General features: G+C 41.2%; 1 protein-coding gene across 1 annotated transcript in view; it reads left to right on the top strand.

Moving 5' to 3' along the window:
* The window catches only part of LOC136872756 (uncharacterized), a 302,350-nt gene that overhangs the window by 148,207 nt on the left and 131,415 nt on the right, over positions 1–22,728 (top strand). Inside the window, exon 2 of the mRNA XM_067146587.2 lies at positions 20,393–20,710. Within this exon, the coding sequence (XP_067002688.1) occupies positions 20,393–20,710 (318 nt within the window). The remainder of the gene's footprint in view (positions 1–20,392; positions 20,711–22,728) is intronic.

Raw genomic sequence — 22,728 nt, 5'->3', positions numbered from 1 at the left:
ATTTGTTTGGTACCAAATCCCCATCCATTCATTAATGCTCACAAAAAGTAGGGTGGGTCATAAGTGACCCACTGGCAGTTCTAGGGGTATACAGTTCACCGTGGTTCTAGTGAAAGCTGGTGAGGCCACCTGGGCGAGGTACTGGTCCTCCTGCGTAGTCCCGACCAAAAGTATCACGCTCCAGGACATTGCCCTTGAGGTGGCAGAGGTAGAATCCCTCGCTGAGTCCGAGGGAAAAAGCAACTTTGAAAGGTAAACGGATTAAGAAAGAAAGAAAGAAAGAAAGAAAGAAAGAAAGAAGGAACTTTGCTTCTCCATGCTCATTAATGCTTTTTATCTTTTTTGCTTGCGGGTAAATTATACACCACCGCTTACACTATCAAAGGCATTTTCTCACGTTTTCAGTTTTAACATTGTACATAGAGAACGTCGTTTTATGTATCAGAGAGCTTCTCCTGGGGACGTCTTCCTATCGTCGCTATCAGTTCCGAATGTCGGCAAGCGTCTTGGCTGCCCTTCTCTATTGTAAGTTGCTTGAAATAAATCTGCCCATGTCTTGAAATTCCAGTCCCTGAGGATTTTCAAAGAGGAGATTCGTCTCCTGCCAACATATATTTGCATGCAGAATTTCTTATAGTAGATGGTGTCTTCTCCTGTTTCCCATGATGTGATTGAGGTATTGACGCTTTCTTACATTTACTGTGGCCAGAGCTTCCTGGAAGTCACACCGGTCGCTTATACACAGGTGCACAAGCTGGTAAACCAAAATAACAATTCTTCCTTGCTTGCTGTTTTAAAGGGCCTAACATCGAACGTCATCGGCCCAAATGACAATTCTAATATGGTGAATTTACTGAATCACTGGCCACACAAGGAGGTCCGCATAGTGATCAAATTTCTGCGGGAAAACATCTCAAACTTCACGGTAAAATTGCCTCTGCATAAGGAGGCGAAGTGATATCTAACAAGTGAGAAAACGGTGTTCTAAATTTGCACAGGGTCGAAATTTGAAGAGCAGATAGGCCATACTTCAATATAAGACAACTTTATCTTCTTTTTCGTCTATTACCAAAATGTTCTAGGTTTGAAATACCTCCCTGGTCCCCTGTTACTGCCGGATGCCTTTTCATCTTTTTACAAGTTGCTTTATGTCGCACCGACACAGATAACTCTTATGGCGAGATGCGATAGGAAAGGGAGTGAGAAGAGGTCGTGGCCTTATTAAAGTACAGCCCCAGCATTTTCCTGGTGTGAAAATGGGAAACCACAGAAAAACATCTTCAGGATTGCTGACAGTGAGGTTCGAACCCACTAACTTCCGAATACTGGATACTGGCCTCACTTACGCGGTTGCCTTCTCTGATGCCTAACTTATGTGGAGGGAAGTATTCACTATTGCGTATTTCTCTGGTGGTCTGTAGTGTGATGAGTCGTATGTAAATGAAGATGTTTATTAAGACAAACATCCAGTCCCCGAAATGGAAGAGTTAACCAAAATTAAAACCTCTGACCTGATCTGAATTCGAACCCGGGGCCTTCTGAACCGAACACCCGTGCCGTTAACATTCAGCCAAGGAGGTGCACAAAATCTTTCTTTAGATATTTCTAGGGTAGTTGGAGCCAACGAGGCTCATTTTGCTTTTAAACGGGACTGAATGGTGGAATACCTCTCCTAACGCCAGGTTAAGATTCCAACCCAGGATCGACAGGTCGGAAAGCCAGCAGCTGGTTTACCACACTCATCACGCAGCCAGTCGCAGTCATTAGTGCCATCGATTAAATGGTGACGGAGTACAGTGACGTGTGACATTGAATTAGTTAGAGGTTCACTGCAGATGAAATGCCTCAACGAGCACTGTCACCCTCTCCAAGAAAACCTCAAGTTATACCATGATTAATCTCTCAATAATTTTGAGAGGAAATTTTGAAAGCATAATTTTGCTTCCGAAATAAAAAGTTTTCTTCACCTTGAAATATATTCTTCCGATCACCTACAAAGAAATAGAGAAAATTACTTCTTGACTCACTATCCTTTGGTGTGGTTAGCTGCCACCTCCCCGGAGGCCCGGGTTCAATTCCCGGCTCTACCACGAAATTTGAAAAGTGGTACGAGGACTTGAAAGGCGTCGACTCTGCCTTGGGAGGTAAATTGAGTAAAGGGGGTTCAATTCCTACCTCAGCCATCCTAAAAATAACAAAATTAAATTTGAATAATGAATAACACAACATACTACAATCTACAACATTAAAATTTGGAAAAAAAGAACAGTACATTAGTTATTAGGAAGGGAACTATTGTGAATACAGATGTGATTTTAAAATTGATAAATATCCTCGTAAAGGCGCGATTACCAAAGGATTGATTATGGTCTTCTGTAAGCCGAATCTGTTCCACAAATTCACAAAACACAAAGAACTCTTTACAATGTTACGTTCCCCTACCTTTAAACCTAATACTTCCACCTTTTCTAAATGGTGATATACTGTAGATGTTGATTCCCATAGGGAATCTGAATTAATTGTCCCGATTGAGTAAATTTATAATACCAATATAAATGGTTCGTTATTGGACATTATACATTTTCCAGCTAACTCATTCCTGGTTGCCAGCGTTTTGCCCCGTGTGCTAGGTTGGGCTCGTCAGTTGGTACCTAGCACACCTACCAAGACGCATGGCTAGTGCATACCGTGGAGGCCACTGCGTAGGCTACTTGAAGCCACCGCCAGTGCCAATGCACTATGAGAGACTTTGTCTCCCTACCAAAATATGATGCCTGCTTGGCCATCAGATGATATAGATGTTGATTCTCATAGGGAATCTGAAATAATTGTCCCGAATGAGTAAATTTATAATACCAATATAAATGGTCCGTTATATGACATTATAAATTTTCCAAGCTAACTCATTCCTGGTTGCCAGCGTTTCGCCCCCATGTACTGAGTTCGGCTCGTCAGTTGGTATGCACTAGCCATGCGTTTTGGTAGGTGTGCTAGGTACCAACTGACTAGCACACGGGGGCGAAACGCTGGCAACTAGGAATGAGTTAGCTGGAAAATGTATAATGTCCAATAACGGACCATTTACATTGGTATTTTCTAAATGGTACATTCCCCCGTAAAATCCGATTGTAGGTGTGTAGATGTTCCTCTTTTCTGTGGTAACCTCCTCAGGCTGGGCGGCGTGATGCTCCGTTATGACTGTGGGATCGATTATATAATCTTTCTTGCTGTCGTGGTTAAAGACTATCATGTCAATTCTTTTGGTGTTCTCGTTTGTTGACATGCCGTGAACCTTTCGTAAACGGTATAACACTTTCCACGAAGCTCTTTGGCAATGGATGATCTTATTTTCTGATGACGGGCGTTTCTTAATGTATCACCATAAGGGTAGTTTCATAAGATGTGAGCCAGTGTTTCATTCTCTCTGCCACATACTTAACAGAGACTGCCATTTTGAGATCTTCCGGGGATACTTCTAACTCAGGAAATACTACTTGCCATTATAATTGCCTCGCGCCATTCATTACATGTAAGAACCTTGATGATACTTCACCCTGGTGTCGGCAGGAGTATATTCCTTACGCAGCTCTCCCTCTAGTCTCCTTTGAGGTAATTTACACCACTTTAAGAGTTCTCCTTCACGGAGTTCACTGCATATTTTATTTGTACAAGGAAGATTGGTTTACTTGTTGACAAAGTAATTTGTAATCGTAATTAAGTAGAATATTTCTGGTAATCGAGCCCAATTAGTTATTTCTTGCACTCTTATCAACACTGGCTGTAACAATATGGAAGATAGGGTATGGGTGGTGCTGAGTTATAACATTAGAAGCACGACTACTTCGTGTGATTGTTACGAAAGGTGTTTTCCATAGGGTTGGTCGTGGCGCAATAGCACTCTGGCCCTGTGAGGAAAGCAATGGCAAATTCCCTCACTCCTCACCTTGCCTAGTAGGCCTCAATTTGGTGCTACCATTGGTTCTTACGGTTTCAATAAAACCGCATAACCGTTAGTGGTGCTATTTGAGGATGCAACCAGCCTATGGCCTGATAATCTAACATACAAATAGACATATTTCCATAACATAGAAACAAAACCTCAAACATTTCAGTAACCTGTCTTGAATTTGGTCCCTTACACTGTCGACTTTAAAAGAGATGAAAGATAAGGGACCCACATTTCATCCCCTTAGCAGATTTAGACTTGTAGATATCTAGAAATATTATGAACAAGGCTAGGATATTGGTATATAATTATATTTCTGAATATATTTTCCACTTACGGGCAAATCGCAATGAAACTATTATAACGTAAGGTAGTCAATATTTGACATAAACACTACAAAACTTAAACTACCAAAATGTACGTAATTTCGTCCCCCACCAAATTTACGAAAAGTGCAATTAATTTTTATATATTTTTCCTTTCTAACCTTACCAAACACTTTCTCTAACATTAATTACTTGAAGGCCATTTATGAACATTGTTATCTTTTTTAGTATTGTTTTACACAGAGTTTTTCAGCACTGCTCGTGGAAGGTTAAACGCTTTACCTGCGCGTTTTTAGCTAATTATCTGGTTCCTTACTGATTTAATAGTCTTTTCCATAGCCTCCTTATCCCACTGTTTGTGTCTCCTTATCTGAAAATAATAACAATAAAAATAAATAACAAATAAAGTGAAGGGAGACGAATTTACGAACATTCCCTGATTTATTTTAATGGCCGCTGCAGCAACTCACGCCAACCACCTCACTGTAGCGATTACACGCCAGGAACTACACCACACGACTGAAATGCAGTCCAGTATTTCAGACATATATCAGTGCTCACCCTAGGAATAACAGGCTCTTAATTTGAATGCTGCACTGACTCAGCTCAGCACGAAAAATGAATCCTCCTTGTACAAGGAAACTAAACGTAGTGCATACAACCAACTCTCACAAAAGACAACTTGGATGAGGCTAGGCGCGTGCGCGCGGCTAAACATTAGGTACCAACCGTGCAAACTGGAAATCCCTAGGGGGACGATTTTTTTTTTGTTGCTTTACGTCGCACCGACACAGATAGGTCTTATGGCGACGATGGGACAGGAAAGGCCTAGGAATGGGAAGGAAGCGGCCGTGGCCTTAATTAAGGTACAGCCCCAGCATTTGCCTGGTGTGAAAATGGGAAACCACCGAAACCATCTTCAGGGTTGCCGACATTGGGGTTCGAACCCACTATCTCCCCGATGCGAGCTCACAGTTACGCTCTCCTAACCGTACGGCCAACTCGCCCGGTGGGGACGAAATTAGGCCCTCCCACGTTATCATATCTGATTTCAGATACGGATATGAACAACCCGAATTTAAGTCATGATCCTCAGGTGAAACTCGCTTATAGGAAAGCTTGTTGTTTTCAACGCCGTTAAGGAGTACAGGCGCTAGGAAAACTGAACTCTATAATTAATTATTTCATATCCACAATGTGTCCTAGCTAGCGCTCCGGAAAAGATGCGGAGTAAACAGTTGGATTGACGTCATGAGGGATGCGGTCTAGATAACGAGACGAGATGCATAGAGAAACAAAGAACAAACTAGGAGCTGCGGTTATGTCCATGACACCGTCTCTGAGGTCTTCGTGGTCTCTGTCTCCGAGGTTAATGTCCGACTCGTTGGCTGAATGGTGAGCGTACTGGCCTTCGGTTCAGAGGGTCCCGGGTTCGAGTCCCGGCCGGGTCGGGGATTTTAACCTTAATTGGTTAATTCCAATGGCACGGGGGCTGGGTGTATGTGTTTGTATTCATCATCATTTCATCCTCATCACGACGCGCAGGTCGCCTACGGGTGTCAAATAGAAAGACCTGCACCTGGCGAGCCGAACCCGTCCTGGGATATCCCGGCACTACAAGCCATACGACATTTCATTTTTCCGAGGTTAATATGTTGAATGGGTCGAGAATAAGTGGGATGAGAAGCGCACGAATTCCATCCTCCACAGATTTATACTTTATTCTTACGTTCTAGAAATGTAACATGGACGATTTAGAATATTGCGCAGACTATGTTTTTACTGAAAACTTTTCTCTCACAGCGAGGTTCTTCAAAATGTTATCGAACAATTGCAATTCCACTCCTTGAGAATTGATTCCCTTGGCTCGGCGACTGCATGTTTGTTCTATCACTTACATTACCATAGTTCATACACCACACTTGCAGGCTGTTTCCTGTACATGACAGGCAGCAGGCTAGCTATAACCGAAGGAAATTAATTTACTTCATTTAACACTGATCTGCATTTAAAGCTCACCAGTCTGACAGACTGTCAATCAATCAATCAATCAATCAATCAATCAATCAATCAATCAATCAATCAATCAATCAATCAATCAATCAATCAATCAATCAATCAATCAATCAATCAATCAATCAATCAATCAATCAGTCAATCAATCAATCAATCAATCAATCAATCAATCAATCAATCAATTATTAATAATAATAGTAATAATAATAATGTTATTTCCTTTACGTCCCACTAACAAGTTTTACGGTTTTTGCAGATGCAGAGGTGCCGGAATTTAGTCCCTAAAGAGTTCTTTTACGTGCCAGTAAACCTACCGACATGAGGCTGACGTATTTGAGTACCTTGAATAATACCACCAGATTAAGCTCAGTCCGGCTGCCAATCAATTATTTACCTAGTCTATTCTGAAACAATTGCAAGGAAATAGGAAATTTATCGAACACCTCCCTAGGTAAATTATACGAATGCCTAATTCTTCTTACTATAAATGAATATTTGCCCCAATTTTTCCATCTGAATTTTAACTTACTTTTATATCTTTCCTGCTGTAGGGTTTTCGTCTCTATTACGTCAGTCGAGCCATCTATCCACAGACAGATGGAAACATTCTGCTTAGTCGATCAGCTCGTCTCCTTACTCACAAATTTTCCTAGCCCAAATATTGTAAAATCATTAATATTGCAAAAACTAAGGTGGCGTATTATTGGTAGTCTGCCTGCTGTCGTTTCTTGATTAATAAAGTTTTTTAGTATCCATTTCTGGGTACTTGACAGAGCAAAATGTAGCTCCTACCAAAGTCCCAGTCTCTTCCATGGCTGTGACAATACTGAAGTTGCTGGGGTATATGTGGTGATGGATAATGAGTAATGACATTTGAAGCACATACAATGCCCCTGTTATTAAAGGTGTTATTCATAGGGTTAGTCGTGCTACAATAGCCCAGTGGCTTTTGAGGTATTCCTATAACCACATAGCCCTTGGCGGTGTTATCTGAGGATCCAACCAGCCTCTGCGCTAATGACCTAACAGACGGATAGATATTACTGGTAGAGGAATCGCTCACGAGCGAGATTACACCAGTAACCATTTCTCGTCTTTAGACCTAACAGTATAGATACATCACCTGCCTGCTGTCCATGATTATTAAGACGACAAGCCGACCACTTAGTATTATTCGACAGGAGTAGGCTATGTGCCGAAAGCGGGATTCACCGTCTCTTACCTCATTCGCGTTTTCATCTCGCATCCAGACGTGTAGGTCGCCCATGGGGAAAGCCCTCCATCAGGCGAGCTAAACATGTCCTGGGAAACTACCGGCGCTGAAAGCCCTACAATAACAAATAAACCGTGTACATCAGTCGAATTCACAGCTAGTAAGAATATTGTCATGCTACAATTCAACACGTAATGTAAAATCGTTGAAAATAATTTCTTCTGAGAAAATTCCTGGAAGTATAATGGTGACCCTGATAACAGATGGTGTTCCAGCAATGATTGGAGATGTAAAAGTATTATTGCCACTGCACCAAACTTTTTAAAAATATTTCTTAAAATGCATTTATCAGTGAAACTTCTTTAAATCGCAACTATGAAGCGTTCAGGATGCATTTTTCATCAACTGCGGTTAATTGACCTAACCTCAGGGAAGATCTTTGTGAACAAATAGCTTCACCTGGATTCCTTGTGTGTCTATTGATTTTTTCAAGAAAGGTCTAAAAGATTCTGTGTTTAGAATGAAAGAACTTGTAGTTTTACGTGAAATGTTATCGTTCACAAGCATTGGCCGGATTGAATATTGAAACCCGGTGACGATTTTACCCGTCTATCGCCCCTGTGCTTGTAAATTATAAGAAAAAATTCCTCCTAACTTAATACATGGCCGGGCTGAGTGGCTCAGACGGTTGAGGCGTCGGCCTTCTGACCCTAACTTGGCTGGTTCGATCCTGGCTCAGTCCGGTGGTATTTGAAGGTGCTCAAATAGGTCAGTCTCGTGTCGGCAGACTTACTGGCACGTAAAAGAACTCCAACGGGACTAAATTCGGGCACGTCGGCGTCTCTGAAAACCCTAAAGGTAGTTAGTGGGACGTAAAGCCAGTAAAATTATTATTATTAATATTATTTTTATTTTTATTATTACTTAATATGTGCTATTTCTTTTATGTATTCTTGTTATCGCTGTTGATTTTTAAGCTCTAATTAATTAGTTGACTTAGTTAAAGTAGTAAAGTTTATTGAGGCGTTGACATGGGAATGGTAGTAAGTAAAATAATATCGAGATTTCATTATTTTTCATGGAGAAAGTAGTAAACACTCTTCCCAACGACATGCGAAAGGTAGCAAGTCAACTAGTAAAGTAGATTTGCTTCTACGATTGACGCAAGATGAAGCCTGTTAAATAAGTCCACTATATTTGGCATGGAGAAGGTAGTAAATTACACCGTGCTTCTGGTGGAATTAGGGGATAACCTTTGCCACTTGTTGATAGTCAACTGCGTGTAAAACTTGTTTATAGCTATCATAGTTCGTCATAGTTATATTTCAGTTGCCAGAATGCCTCCGTAAATGGTAAGTCGTAATTGCCAGCATGTTGACATGACGTTCACACTAGTGGTTCGTTTTTAAAAATAGGTATTACGTGTGTCGAACAATTGTCCCAGAAGTAGTTGCAGAAATGATCAGAGAGCCTAATCATTTCAAACATTTCATGTAATCATAATGACGCCTGGGGATATTCGTGACTTAGCAATGGAAGGAAGAGATATTTCAATACTCAACACTTTAAGATTAGCGCTGTGAGCTGGATAAGAATATCAAGAGCTGAACTTCCATCAGTCAAGACCAGGCAATCATTCTAAGAGAACCGAGGAAGGAGCACAACATCCCCAAAAGAGCTATGTCCCATCAACAACTTACAGACCTTAAAACCACTTGGAAGTAAACTAACCAGCACCGGATGGAAAGGAAAATATTTCTTGGCCATCCTAGATTTCTTCGATGAAAAACTTTGTGTCTTATCGTGAAATTTGTGCTTCAATCACACACGGCAACTGACAAACTGATTGGACAGCGATTTTCACAAATTGTGTTATCGCATAATTTCTTCCTAAAACATAATTAGCATAACTTTATGTGATAAACTGATAAAAGGACAGCTCTTTTTCTTCACATGATATTTTCTTCAATATCATCTGCTTCACAATGCTGGCCAGACTACTTTTTCTTCTCCTGTAAAATTAACTATTTATAACTTACTAATTTTCCCATATCAATGCCTCAATTGTTCAAATTCATGTAATCTGCATACGAGAACCGAATGGGTTGCTTTACACCTCCAAAAAAAGATTCTGGATTCACGATCTTGGGATATACAGGTCGTCACTGAACCGAAAATAATGCAAACATGGATAAATAAAGATCTGAAACCCTTGAATGAACTGGAGTCATCTTTTCCAATACACATTTAACATTTTGTAGGTGACTTTTAACTTCAACATCGCTGGCAGGATCTTCACATTATCTGATAGTGACAAGACGAACTCTTGAGCAGCATATGCGAACACGGTGGTGACAGTAGCAGCATCCGGCGGTTAGCACACAAATCCATGTTCCACCGTACATCAGCTGTTAGTAGCTACATAGTACATAAAGCCTAATGGAGCTGTGGTTTTGTATAGGGTGTCCATTAAGCGATGTTTTGTATCCAGAAACAAGGCGAGGTCGCTGCAGCAGATGGTGACCTTCTGCGGTTCAGGGCTGCACAGACTGACATGTCTCATATCTATACACGAGAATATCATTCCATCAAAAGTCCTGAAATGTATTAGATAAATATTGGAAAATTTCACCGCTTATCTTGTAGTTATTTTCCTTATAATGACATATCAAAATCTCTTCTATTTCGTGAAAAACGGCTGTGGTGTGTTCTGATCTCCCTCCAATACAACTCCAAAACTAGGTCTGTAAATAAATATTTCTTGAGACGATGTTGAAGCTAAAATGGATCGGTTCTAATGAACACAGGGCTGCTTCTTGTCACCCATCTTATGACAATTCTTTCACCAGTTACTTCTTTTCATAATAACAGTGAGATCATTACGACTAACAGAGACGTGCCAGCTATTCATTGACATTTGCAAATCGTCTGGCTGTCGACTTGGATAAGTTGATCTACGGCAAGCGCTGTCACCATGTCTATGATTTAGTTCAACTTCCGGAACAATTCATGAGGAGGTATTACTTTTGCAAGTTAGGTCTTATGGCAACGATGGGACCGGAAAGAGCTGGAAGTGGGAAGGAGCGGCCGTGGCCTTATTTAAGGTACATCCCCAGCACTTGCCTGGTGTGAAAATGGGAAACCACGGAAAACCACCTTCAGAGCTGCCGACAGTGGAGCTCGAACCCAGTATCTCCCGAATACTGGATACTGGCAACACTTAAGCGACTGCAAATATCGAGCTCGGTCTCATGAGTATGTTTTGCAAACAAAATATTCTCATGGTACTCGGGTCATCACCGAACTTGGAAGTCGAGTGAAGTAGTAGGGCATGGCTTGACCCTGACCGCATAACCAGAAGAATTTAAAACATGTGTCCAATAGCGCATTAACCCTCAAAATAAAAAATCGACTGTATTGAAGCCATCTGTTCGTGGCGCTAAATATTATTGGTAGGTCTTACGTTAGAAAAGCACTTTCACCTGAAATTCTTGAGTGTCTGCTGAGATGTTTTGTGGAGGGCAAATTGGTTTAGTCCTTTTTTTTTGTAGCTAAATATTATTTAAATATACCAGCTAGTTGGCCACGCGGTTAGGGTCGCATACCTGTGAGCTTGTATTCGGTAGCCCTTAAGATGATTTTCTGCGGGTTCCCAGGGTCACACTGGGCAAACAGCGGTGCTGTAACATAATTAATACAACGGTCGCTTACTTCTTTTCCTATCCCATCGTCGTCATAAAACGTATGTGTCAGTGCAGCGTAAAGCAAATTCAAAAATCATTTAAATATTTACTGAAGAACTCGTGCTGTTCCGCAGCTTCTTCTTCTCCTTCTTCTTTTCTTACCGCTTGTCCCACACGTGTGGGGTCCAGAGTGCGACCTGCGTCGCACATGTGGATTTCACCCTGTATTACGGCCGGGTGCCTTTCCTGCCACCAACCCTATATGGAGGGATGTAATCACTATTGCGTGTTTCTTTGGTAGATATTAGTGTAGTGTGTTGTGTGAAAACGAAGAGGAGAGTGTTCGGACGGACACAAACACCCAGTCCCCGAGGCAGAAGAATTAATTATAAGTAATTAAAATCCCCGACCCGGCCAGGAATCGAACCCGGGACCCTCTGAAACCCAAGACCAGTACGCTGACCATTCAGCCAACGAGTCGGATCCGTACAGCTCCGCAGCATTCCTTATTAATAGGTCAGGTAACTCGTCTTCATATGCCTGTCATAGTCATATTTCCTTGCCTGAACTTTTCAATGGTTTTGTGAATATTTAATAAGAAGGAAGTTACGATATTCCGCAGTTCGTAGTCAGAATTCATCCATTTTGTCGTCCTCATGCCTTTTTTTCGTGAAATTCTACCTATATTGTACCTGTCCAAGGCTTCAGTACATAAACAAGTTACCGTGGTTCATAAAGAGGATATGAGAATGGAGCGCCTCCGGCGAGCTTCGAACTCAGACCGGTTATCGAAGTCTCATCTTCCCCTACTAGGATGATTCGCTAGCTGAGTCGGTATAGCATTTTCGGGTCTGACTGGACCGTACGAGGGGGCGATAATCTTCTTATAATCTCTATAGGAGGAGAATATTAATTATGAGAGGAACACTAGTTCATTACTAATGAGAAGAGAAACTATATCTTACATAACAAGTTTAATAAACTAGTGAAACACATCTTATTCACATGGATAAGCCATAAAACACTTTACAAATAATCTTTACGGTGGTCTTGACTTGATAAATGTCTGTAGTCTCTTTCTACCCTTCATCTTACGTTCAATTATTTCAAACTTAAGAGGCATTCCCTCTTGAACTATTTACATTATTTCAGACTTAGATAGGCGTTTCTTCTCGAATTATTTGCACTCTGCACTTACACTTATCACTTTGCGCACACATTTAATTAGTATGGGCATACCCCGCTATAATTCTGTTTACCTGTCGAGAATTAATATATTCAAATTATATCAAGTTACCATATCATATGAACTGAAGTGAACGTACGTTTCTATGACTACATTTCCGAACCCTTGAAAGTCGTATCACAACATTTCCCTAAATTAATCATTGCTGAATATGCAATATAATGCACACACTTGTTTCATTAGGATTCTATCAAATATATTCACATGACATATGTACAACGTTGCAACCCTGTATACCAAAAAAAACATGGAACGACTTCAACATCCAATATCTCATGAATATATAAGTGGCACTTCCTGTAATAAAATATACAAAATATATGCACCTTAAATACACTAGATGAAGTTGCAGGAAGTTCAATCCATCTGTCGGCAGTAACAGTGAACACAAATTTTCACTGTATCCAAGAAGCGAACCTGGTTCTTCTGAGACATGAATATGCTAATCTGAAACCCTGTACTTTTAAATAGTTAAAGAAGAAATCGGTGGGATCGATCATCTCGGAATACTGGAGCTTAATCGACGGTGTTAATAATAAATGGTAACTTGGAACCATTGTTTCGAGGGAAGTACGACAGATAATACGTCTCTTCTTTCACAAACAAAGCGACCGCTTGGCTCGTCTTGTACCTTGGCCGGGCGTCATAAACCACGTTTGCCTTGACCTGGTTCACTTCCAAACACAATGGATCACCTTTTCCGGGTCCCTTTAAATCTATCCTTTCACAGCGGAATACATCATTCCTTTCCTTTTATTACATCTCGTATCTACCTTCGGCCTTAATTATTTTATCTGTGACGCGGCATATTCTTCGCGCTAATCAATTTAACTCGAAAAGAGCTTCATCTACATTTCGCAATACCATGTCCAAACTACAACCTGGACAATAAGCTGTCTCCTTCCACTCGATACGGCGAGAACAAGCTACTTTGGGCATGAATCTCTTACACGGGTCAAGTTATTCCAAGCAAATCCCAGCTAAATAAGTACACAATGCGTATTCCATTCTGATGTCTCGTTCGTCGTCTGCAATGTCTTAGATTCTAAACGGGGGTTTTCTATATCATTATGCGAAGCGCCCAATCAACATATTGAGAAACTTGTGAGGACTCCTGTTATCTAGTGAATCGGTGATGAGAGTCATTTGTGCAAATATTTACGCCCTATTATTTTACGATACTTCGCACTTAGTTAATCTAGGGTTCTTAAATCAACGTCATGCAATATAATCCCTTGTAAATAAACAGAAATGAAATTTGGTTACCCCAACCATTGAAGAAATATTTCCTATAAACACCCATCAAATAAAATGCTGTTATCCCGCTGAAATAGCATATTGGTGATCTACGTTACATCTACATGCAAATTTACTCTATATTTACACTAGGGTACGACGTTCAAAGCTACAAATAGTTGGAAATATACTCATCCTTCAGGAAACCACGAGCACAGCTTTACAAGAGGGCACACCCATGAATTTACTCGGTCTGCATGATGCCTTCAGCGATGTGAAGTCCTTTGGTGACCAACTGACAAGTCACGAACATAACGGCTTGATTTCGTGTGAAGTTCCAAACGACCTCTGTTACACCAGGCGAAATTCCGGCAGGCAGCTAGATGTCTCGTTCTCCCTGCTACACAGGGTGTAATTCCGGCAGGAAGCTAGATATCTCATTCACTCCGACGTTCTTGTAGACTGCTTATGTAAATGAGGGGAAGATACTTCATGTGAATGCGTTGGTCTATATTACACATCACAGATTAAATACATTGTTGGGTCTGCTCAATGACACAAGTACCCCAGCCCAATGACGGTTATGTCTCTGAAGCCCGACATTATTCCCTTCTCATCCACACATTCTTCCTATTGACAGCTACTCTGGGCCCTTAGAAACGTCACTGGTTATGCTACTAATGTGTTAGCACTCTCGTATTACACAGCGCTAATTCAGGCATACTCTACTGCACTTAGTCATACATAAGTCGTGCTCTCTACTGCATCAGGGATTGATCTAACGTGGCACTGCCCTTAATCATGCCGACAATGAGCCGTTCATTCACCTTCCTAATATTTCACGTTCAGATCGAATACACTCGCTCCACGCACTTATGTAAATACGTGCCTATTTATGTTAATTGAGCCGTATTAGTTTAGGCATATATGAGACTCTATTCACGACGTCTTCGTCACACGAACAGTGATCATCACGGTTTCGTACCGTTCCTACTATATTTGTTAGCGGCACACTATAAGCGCAAATAGCTTAATCAGCTTGTGGTTATTTCTACATACATTCACAGACTTTAATCAATCACTGTATTACACTGTTCACACTACATAATGATTTCTTTATAAAGGACTCACACACAAATCACGGCGAACTGGTAACGAACTGACGTCGAACTGAAAATGAACTGGTGGTGTCTGTTCCTCAGCTCCTTTCTATATAGGCGAGATGTCTGAAGCTGGCAATGGGAGAAAAAACACTCCCTTCTCAAAACGTGCTCCGAAAATACGTAACATACAGTGACAAACGGGATCAGTTTGTAGCTCCTGTATTCCCATTTTCACTGAGTGAATATTATTAAAATAGCTTCGTGGATTCTGAAACAATATTAAAAGCGTCATTTGTCTCTGTCGGTCAATGATGACGAGCGCTAGGATAATACTTGAGCTGGCTGCCACGGTTGGGACCCAACATCTCGCAACCATTAAGACGCGCTCTTGTTACGGAGTAGCTACCGTTCTTTCGGTTATGTAAAGCACTTCTCGGGCTCTTAATTATGTGAACATTTCTCTGATTCAAATGAATGTGTGCACGTGACTCTCCGTTGAGTATTTTGCGATTTATATTAATTATCTGCCGAAAAACAATTGAATTCGACGAGTTGGCTGTGGTGAATGAATTAGGGAAATACGGTATAATTTTAGTTCTCACGTTGGATGTACTCCACGAACTCTACTACTGACCTAGATTCTCTGTCACGTGATAACGCATCTCTTTTTATCTCGCTCGTGGTTGGAGTGAGAAAACTTCAAGTACCAGTGCTCCTGCAATGCCTCGCTGCTAATTACCATCAAGTAGAGTTGGGTCGCGCGAGTCAGCATACTTCCAATCGTATCCCGGAGTGGGTGGGAAAATCGTAATTTGGACCGTTTTTACGCGAAAAACGGCATATTTCATCTGCTGGGTATCATGACATACTATAGGTGTCTTTGTGAACGGTCAAAATATATTTGGTTCCTTTATCCTGTTGTTCTTGATGTAAATCTTGGTATGTGTCGTAGAAGACAGTGGTATAATTAATCGCAGTTCTTCTATATAGAATGGTTGACTTTTGAGATCGTAGGTTAGCCTCGAAGGAGCATCTTTTGCAAGGCAGAGAACAGTTTCAAGATGGCCTTCACTCTTTCTAGTGTAGCTAGGTTATCTTTCGATAGGTGTTCCCAGATAAAGTCTAAAATGCTAGGCTCAGATGAATGTCGCGTGCTATTATTTTTTAAATACTTCTATCCCATAAATTTTGGCATGTCAGTGTACCTGCCAATGTCTCTACAGCGATGTTCGAAAGGGCTGTTCGGATTCCTAAGATGCTTGATGTGAATGAGCATTCCGCTCTTGTTGTTTAGAGTCGACACAATAATAATAATTTGCAGGCAGATATAACCATCCGACAGTTACTCTACGGTATCTCTCTCTCTCTCTCTCTCTCTCTCTCTCTCTCTCTCTCTATTCGTTTAGTTGATTCCGACTCACCATGACCCCATGAACTAAAATACGCCAATTTCTTCTGTCCTGCACTGCCTACCAAAGATTCTCCAAGCTGGAATTTAGTACTTCTGTGATGCCATCAATCCATCTCATTCATTGTCGTCTTCTTCTTGTGCCTTCGATCTTCCCCAGCATTAAAGTCTTTTCTAATGAATTGTGTCTTCTCATGATGTTTCCAAAGTAGCTTAGTTTTTGTTTCAGGATTAGGTCATCCAAGGAACACTCTGGTTTTATTTGCTGTAAAACAGACCTATTTGTTCCCTTCGTAGTCCATGGGTCTCTAAGGATTTTCCTCCAACACCACAATTCAAAGGAGTCTATTCTACGGCGTTCAGCTTTTCTTATGGTCCAGGTCTCACATCCGTACATCACAACTGGAAAAACCATATATACGAATTGTAAAAGCAATTTATTTTCAGCTCATTCTACAAGCACATCACGATGTCAACTTTCCCGCGCAAAGTGGCATTCAGGTAAAGTTAATTTAGTTTTTCTGAAGAAGTCTGCGGGTAACGTTACGCCACTGCGACCATCAAATAATGTTTCCGTTTCCAGACAGCTTTGAGCTGCTTTGACTCCATATAGATTGAAGCTGTGAAAGGTAAATGGAGAAAACAGAGGGTCCCTTCTAAGAATACGGCCGTGTACACCTCTGTATAAGCCTGGCAGGTTTGATCTAATGCCTTACCTGTGCTCCCTAAGATCTTCTAGTGGAATGTCGTGCTATTCAAGAGTAGATCGCATCATATCAGCTATGGTCCGTCCCGTTTTCTCAGTGCAAACTCAAAAACTATTTCATTGATTTTCTAAGCCTATTACCTGTTCTCATTCTCCTCACAAAGGTTGTTCCGTCCTCTTAGAAAATTTATACAGAGCGCGCTCTTGTCCGCGTCTCTATTGAGTGTCCAGAATGCATCTGGTTTCCGGCAAGAAAAAGGGACAGACTCGAACAAGACAACATGTCGGCTAGAGAAGCATTCGCGGCCACATGGCCTCTTAATCAATAGTCATCCAGGTATTTCAGTTCATTGTTAATGTGTAAATAATTTCTATGCAGTTTGTTAATCATGTTTAATTTAATAAATGTTTTATTTACGTGTAATATTGATGCATGACTCGGCCCTATGGTCTTATCACGTGCTTAACCAAACTACAGTCCACTACCAGAGTAATCATCGCTGTTTAGTAATACAACATGTGTGCTACAGCATTCAATTCGTCACCCAACAAAGGTCCTCCGGACCTAAGATTAAATAGAGCTTGCCTCATGTGATGAGACAGGTATTGCACCAATGGTTAATGAGTAGTGTAGCACCTTTTTTCTCTCACTCAAGATTGCATAAGTCACGTATTCTGCTTAGCACTGAATGAACTCATTAGAGAAGGAAGATGTCACAGAAGGCATTAAAATTTCTATGAATAAGAAGTAGGTAGCTCTAATAGCTCCAATTAATTTTAGTCAATCATTTGATAGCGTAGATTATGACATCTCAACACAAAACTCAGGAAGCTCAATATGGCCATTGGCACGTCGTAGTGGCTAAATTCTCAACTCAGAGTTAAGTACCATACGGTAATCTAGGGCAATACAGTAGTTCTTCTTGGTGGACCAAGAATAGAGATCCTAGTAGGGGACTGTAAGGCGACTTCAATGACTGATAATGTAAATCAACAATTTATTTTATCAATTTCAAAATAGCTGGTCCCTTACCCTTACTGTAGCAGAGCGATATTAGTTGGAATGCCTAGTGAAAACATTCACATTAATAGGTTTTGAAATCCCAGCACGTACGGTGTAAACGTCTTCCTTTCCTAATCCGTTTAACGTCCTGGGGGTCTTTTCCTCATACTCAGCGAGGGATCCCACCTCTACCACCTTAAGGGCAGTGTCCTGGAGCACGAGACTTTGGGTCGGAGGGATATGACTAGGGAGAAGGACCACTACATCACTCAGGCTACCTTACATGTTATGCTGAACAGGGGCTTTGTGGAGGGGGGATGGCTGGGAAAGGATACACCAGGAAGAGGGAAGGAAGCAACTGTGGCCTTAAGTTAGGTACCATCCCGGTATTTGTCTGGAGGAAAATTGGGAAACCACGGATAAATTACTTTGAGGATGAATGAGGATAGAATCGAAGCCCCTTCTGCTCAGTTGACCTCCAGAGGATGAGTGTACCCCATTCCATTCGCCGTATCACTTTTCAAATTTCCTGGCAGAGCTGGGAATCGAATCCTGTCCCCCAGGAGTGGCAGCTAATCACACTAACCATTACATCACAGAGGCGGACCGTTCTAAATTTGGCAAATAAAACGAAAGGATTAAATAATTTTCAGTATTCAGGATATTTCAAATGTAATAGAAAATTCAAGAACAAAACTTATTTTCTTCAGTTCTGTAGAATAGATTATCGGTTTTCACTTCAGGTATGCTTAGATCTGTAATGCAAATTATTTTTCTGCTGTGAATATTCCACAGTTCTCATGAACACGACACGAACCAAACAAGGACTGATACACCACTGAAGCCAATATTAACATTACAAGCAACATGAAGAGGAGTTCTACTAATGGACGTGTTAGCCAGCCCGGGGCAGCAATAACACTGGGGGCGTGTGTCAAGTGTCTATAACTGTGACTCTGTCAGCAGCCCGTAACAACATGGCTAGCCGCTGCACGCTGCACCTTCCGTGTGACCTACTTCATGCGCGTAAAAATAATATATTTTATTCGATTGAGAACTTTTAAAGCATTTATATGCTAATTAATACCCCCTCAAATGAAATGTAAGCCTTATACAAACGTAGTTAGAGCAAGGAGAACTAACGCAACATACTGCCAAAATATATGAACTAAGAATAATTCATTATTGTAAGATAATTTTAAAAATGCTGTTTTAATTGGTTTTATTCGACTCTCCCTGTGGTTTAACGACTAACCTGCTGAACTGCCAACATAACCGTACACTACTTTGACATTCGTACTTAAAATTGATTTCATTTTTCAGTAACAGATACTGGAAAACACCGTTATAATAATTCGTTCGATTAAAACCCAGAAAAATATACGAACAAAATTAAATCACAAACTGTACAAATAAAGTTTGAAACATATAAAACCGCACAACTGTTCAGGCTATAATTACCTTTGGTGTAAATATCCCATGTTACTACATTGGCGCAAAGAGAGCTAGATCGAAACCGAATTGACTGATCGTTATTACATCAACAAGTTGTTGCAGAATTATACATTGTTGTCGATTAAATGCCTGAACAAAGTTAAATGATAAGCAAATATTGTGCATAATACGATCTCAGGTACACTACACATCACGAAAGTAGAATTTTCTAACCAAAATATGATATTTTGATGTCAATTTCCATTGCTGTAATTATATAATATAATAATAATAATTTGGTGCAGGTCTTTTGTGAGGAGCATGCCGTGATGCTGCAAGAGATGGCAATCTGTGCTGTGTTACATTAAACACAGTTACGATAACTGCTGCTTGATGCAGCCGAATGTCAGTTCCTCCAACCAATGTAAAAACAAACCATTTCTGTGCAGAGAGATATTGGGCTAGATAAATATATATTATTTGTATGTCTTTGCGAGGAGTCTGTGGGGCCTTTTCAAGGCCCGGGCCTGCCTGAATTTCAGGCCCTGCAAGTCCTATTGGTACGTCCCTGGTGCGGGCATATTCTCCCGTCTGGAAGAGATCCATTTTTTGAACATTTTGTCGGACTTTCCTTCTAGCTCGTCTTCCTTCTTCAGGTTGACGGCGGAGGTTCTCAGATTGTTCAAATCCATTATAGCTGGCTGTGATCATGAGCAGGTTCTTCCCAGTTATTCATGGCAATGTTTGGTTTCAGTACGACTTTAAAACGTGGTTTTGGTGGGGGAGCGGCAACAGTGATTCTTTTGCCATCACTATGAAGCAATTAATTTCGCTTAACCTTAAAAACATTTCATGTATATAACGGTGAGTATAAAGTCAAAGAATACATTGGAGATTTCGGGAGTTCTTGATTTGGTATTATTGAAAATATAACTTTGTCTCCCACGGAATTTTAATTTAATAATTTTGCTCATCGTATATTATACTTTATTTTTTACTATTGAATGGCAATGTAAATTGTGAAATATAGTACAGTATTCATAATATGCATGATATGTATGATGTGTTGCAGAGGCAAAGGCGCACGTTGTTGGCCCGTCAGACCTGTACGTGAAGGCAGGCAGTTCAGTGAGTTTGACGTGTGTCATCAACCAGGGACCTCATGACCTGGGGACAGTGTTCTGGTACCGCGGCGCCGCCATCATCCCTCAGCATCCCACACCTCTTAGCGAGAACGAGCCCAAAGCTAGGATCACCATAGACACCGAGTGGACAGACCAATACACCTCACATCTGCGGATCTCCAACGCCAGGTTCTCTGATTCCGGGAACTACACGTGCGTGCCCACTATTGCGGACCCGGCCAGCGTCACAGTACACGTCATCAATGGTAAGTAGCTAGTTTCTTAGCAGACCTGTTGTGTGGCTGTGGATTGCCAGAAATATTCAAAAATCCTTAAGGTCTTACGATCTGATAGTGGCAGTTGAACATTTGATGCTAAACCTAGTTTACTCAAAGACACCCTTCCACAGAGCACCTATGCAGAGTTTTGGGCTTGGCTTGGAGGTTCAGGCCCAAAATCACTTCTTTTAGTCACGTCCTGATCAAGAAGGAATCCAGTACTCAGAACGTAATATAGGAAAACGTGGCAGCCGAAGTACCCGGACTGCTGGTATTGGCTAACATGAAAATATGACGTACTTATTATATGAAAAAGCTTCGTCAAAAAGTACGCACCACATCAACTAGAATCACATATATTCTACTAGAAAAGAGAAAAAAAAGCTGATTATTTAGAAATTTCAATTAGTTGAATAACGTTCTCTTTTAGACTTCATTTTGCTGGTTAGATGAAAATACATGATAAAATTGTTAAAATGATATCATGATTTTAATAATATCATATATCCCCTCGTCGCCATAAGACCTATATGATTGTGTCGGTGCGACGTAAATCCCCTAGCAAAATGATGCATGCACGCTACAGTTTTTTCATCGACTTCAAAATAATCACGATGTATAGTCCTAATCAATTTCTCTCTTAATGTTTTATTCCGTAGAAAACTTAAGAATTGTTGTATAAGAGGCGTTGCCATAGTTAGACTTAAACCTCGTTCACAACACGATCAAAACAATCACTTTCTCATATTACTGCTTATAATTAAAGATCCTAAGTGTCCAGTGACTCATATAAATACGCTTGCACATTCATATTCTACAAAGAAACTGACATTTATCTTCAACTTTCATGAAATTACACCGACTACATACGATAACAACAACCAAAACAAACCCACATTTCTGATATGTCCGGCTACTCGATTCGCCATCTTTGAACTATCGAGAGTAGCATTAAGCTCTGCGTATTGGAGTCGGTCATATCCTGATTCCATTGATTTCCATTCGAATCCACCATGGTTTAATTAAGCTATCGATCTCGTATTGACATTCGAATGACTAAGGCACTTCTCTGTCACGTTCCTTGATTAGAAAATATAAAGGCTTGTTGTTATTGTAGTTCTTTTTCGCCTTCTTCTTGTGGATCCTCTACATATATTTTGTAAAAATGTTCGCTAGTGATTTAACGTTACACTAACATACACTGACTGACAGTGACAATGCAACACCAAGGAGGAGTGGTTCGAAAGGGATGAAATTTGGGGAAAAAACAGAGACGGCACGGATGAATAATTGATGTTTATTTCAAACCGATATGCAGGTTACACAATGTGCACGGCATCGACTCAGTAGGATGTAGGACCACCGCGAGCGGCGATGCACGCAGAAACACGTCGAGGTACAGAGTCAATAAGAGTGCGGATGGTGTCCTGAGGGATGGTTCTCCATTCTCTGTCAATCATTTGCCACAGTTGGTCGTCCGTACGAGGCTGGGGCAGAGTTTGCAAACGGCGTCCAATGAGATCCCACACGTGTTCGATTGGGGAGAGATCCGGAGAGTACGCTGGCCACGGAAGCATCTGTACACCTCGTAGAGCCTGTTGGGAGATGCGAGCAGTGTGTGGGCGGGCATTATCCTGCTGAAACAGAGCATTGGGCAGCCCCTGAAGGTACGGGAGTGCCACCGGCCGCAGCACATGCTGCACGTAGCGGTGGGCACTTAACGTGCCTTGAATACGCACTAGTGGTGACGTGGAATCATACGCAATAGCGCCCCAAACCATGATGCCGCGTTGTCTAGCGGTAGGGCGCTCCACAGTTACTGCCGGATTTGACCTTTCTCCACGCCGACGCCACACTAGTCTGCGGTGACTATCACTGACAGAACAGAAGCGTGACTCATCGGAGAACACGACGTTCCGCCATTCCCTCATCCAAGTCGCTCTAGCCCGGCACCATGCCAGGCGTGCACGTCTATGCTGTGGAGTCAATGGTAGTCTTCTGAGCGG

This window comes from Anabrus simplex, chromosome 4 (assembly GCF_040414725.1).
Source record: "Anabrus simplex isolate iqAnaSimp1 chromosome 4, ASM4041472v1, whole genome shotgun sequence".
Taxonomy (NCBI): Eukaryota; Metazoa; Arthropoda; class Insecta; order Orthoptera; family Tettigoniidae; genus Anabrus; species Anabrus simplex.
The sequence above is the reverse complement of the archived record's forward strand: the minus strand, read 5'-3'. Positions and strand labels throughout refer to the sequence as shown.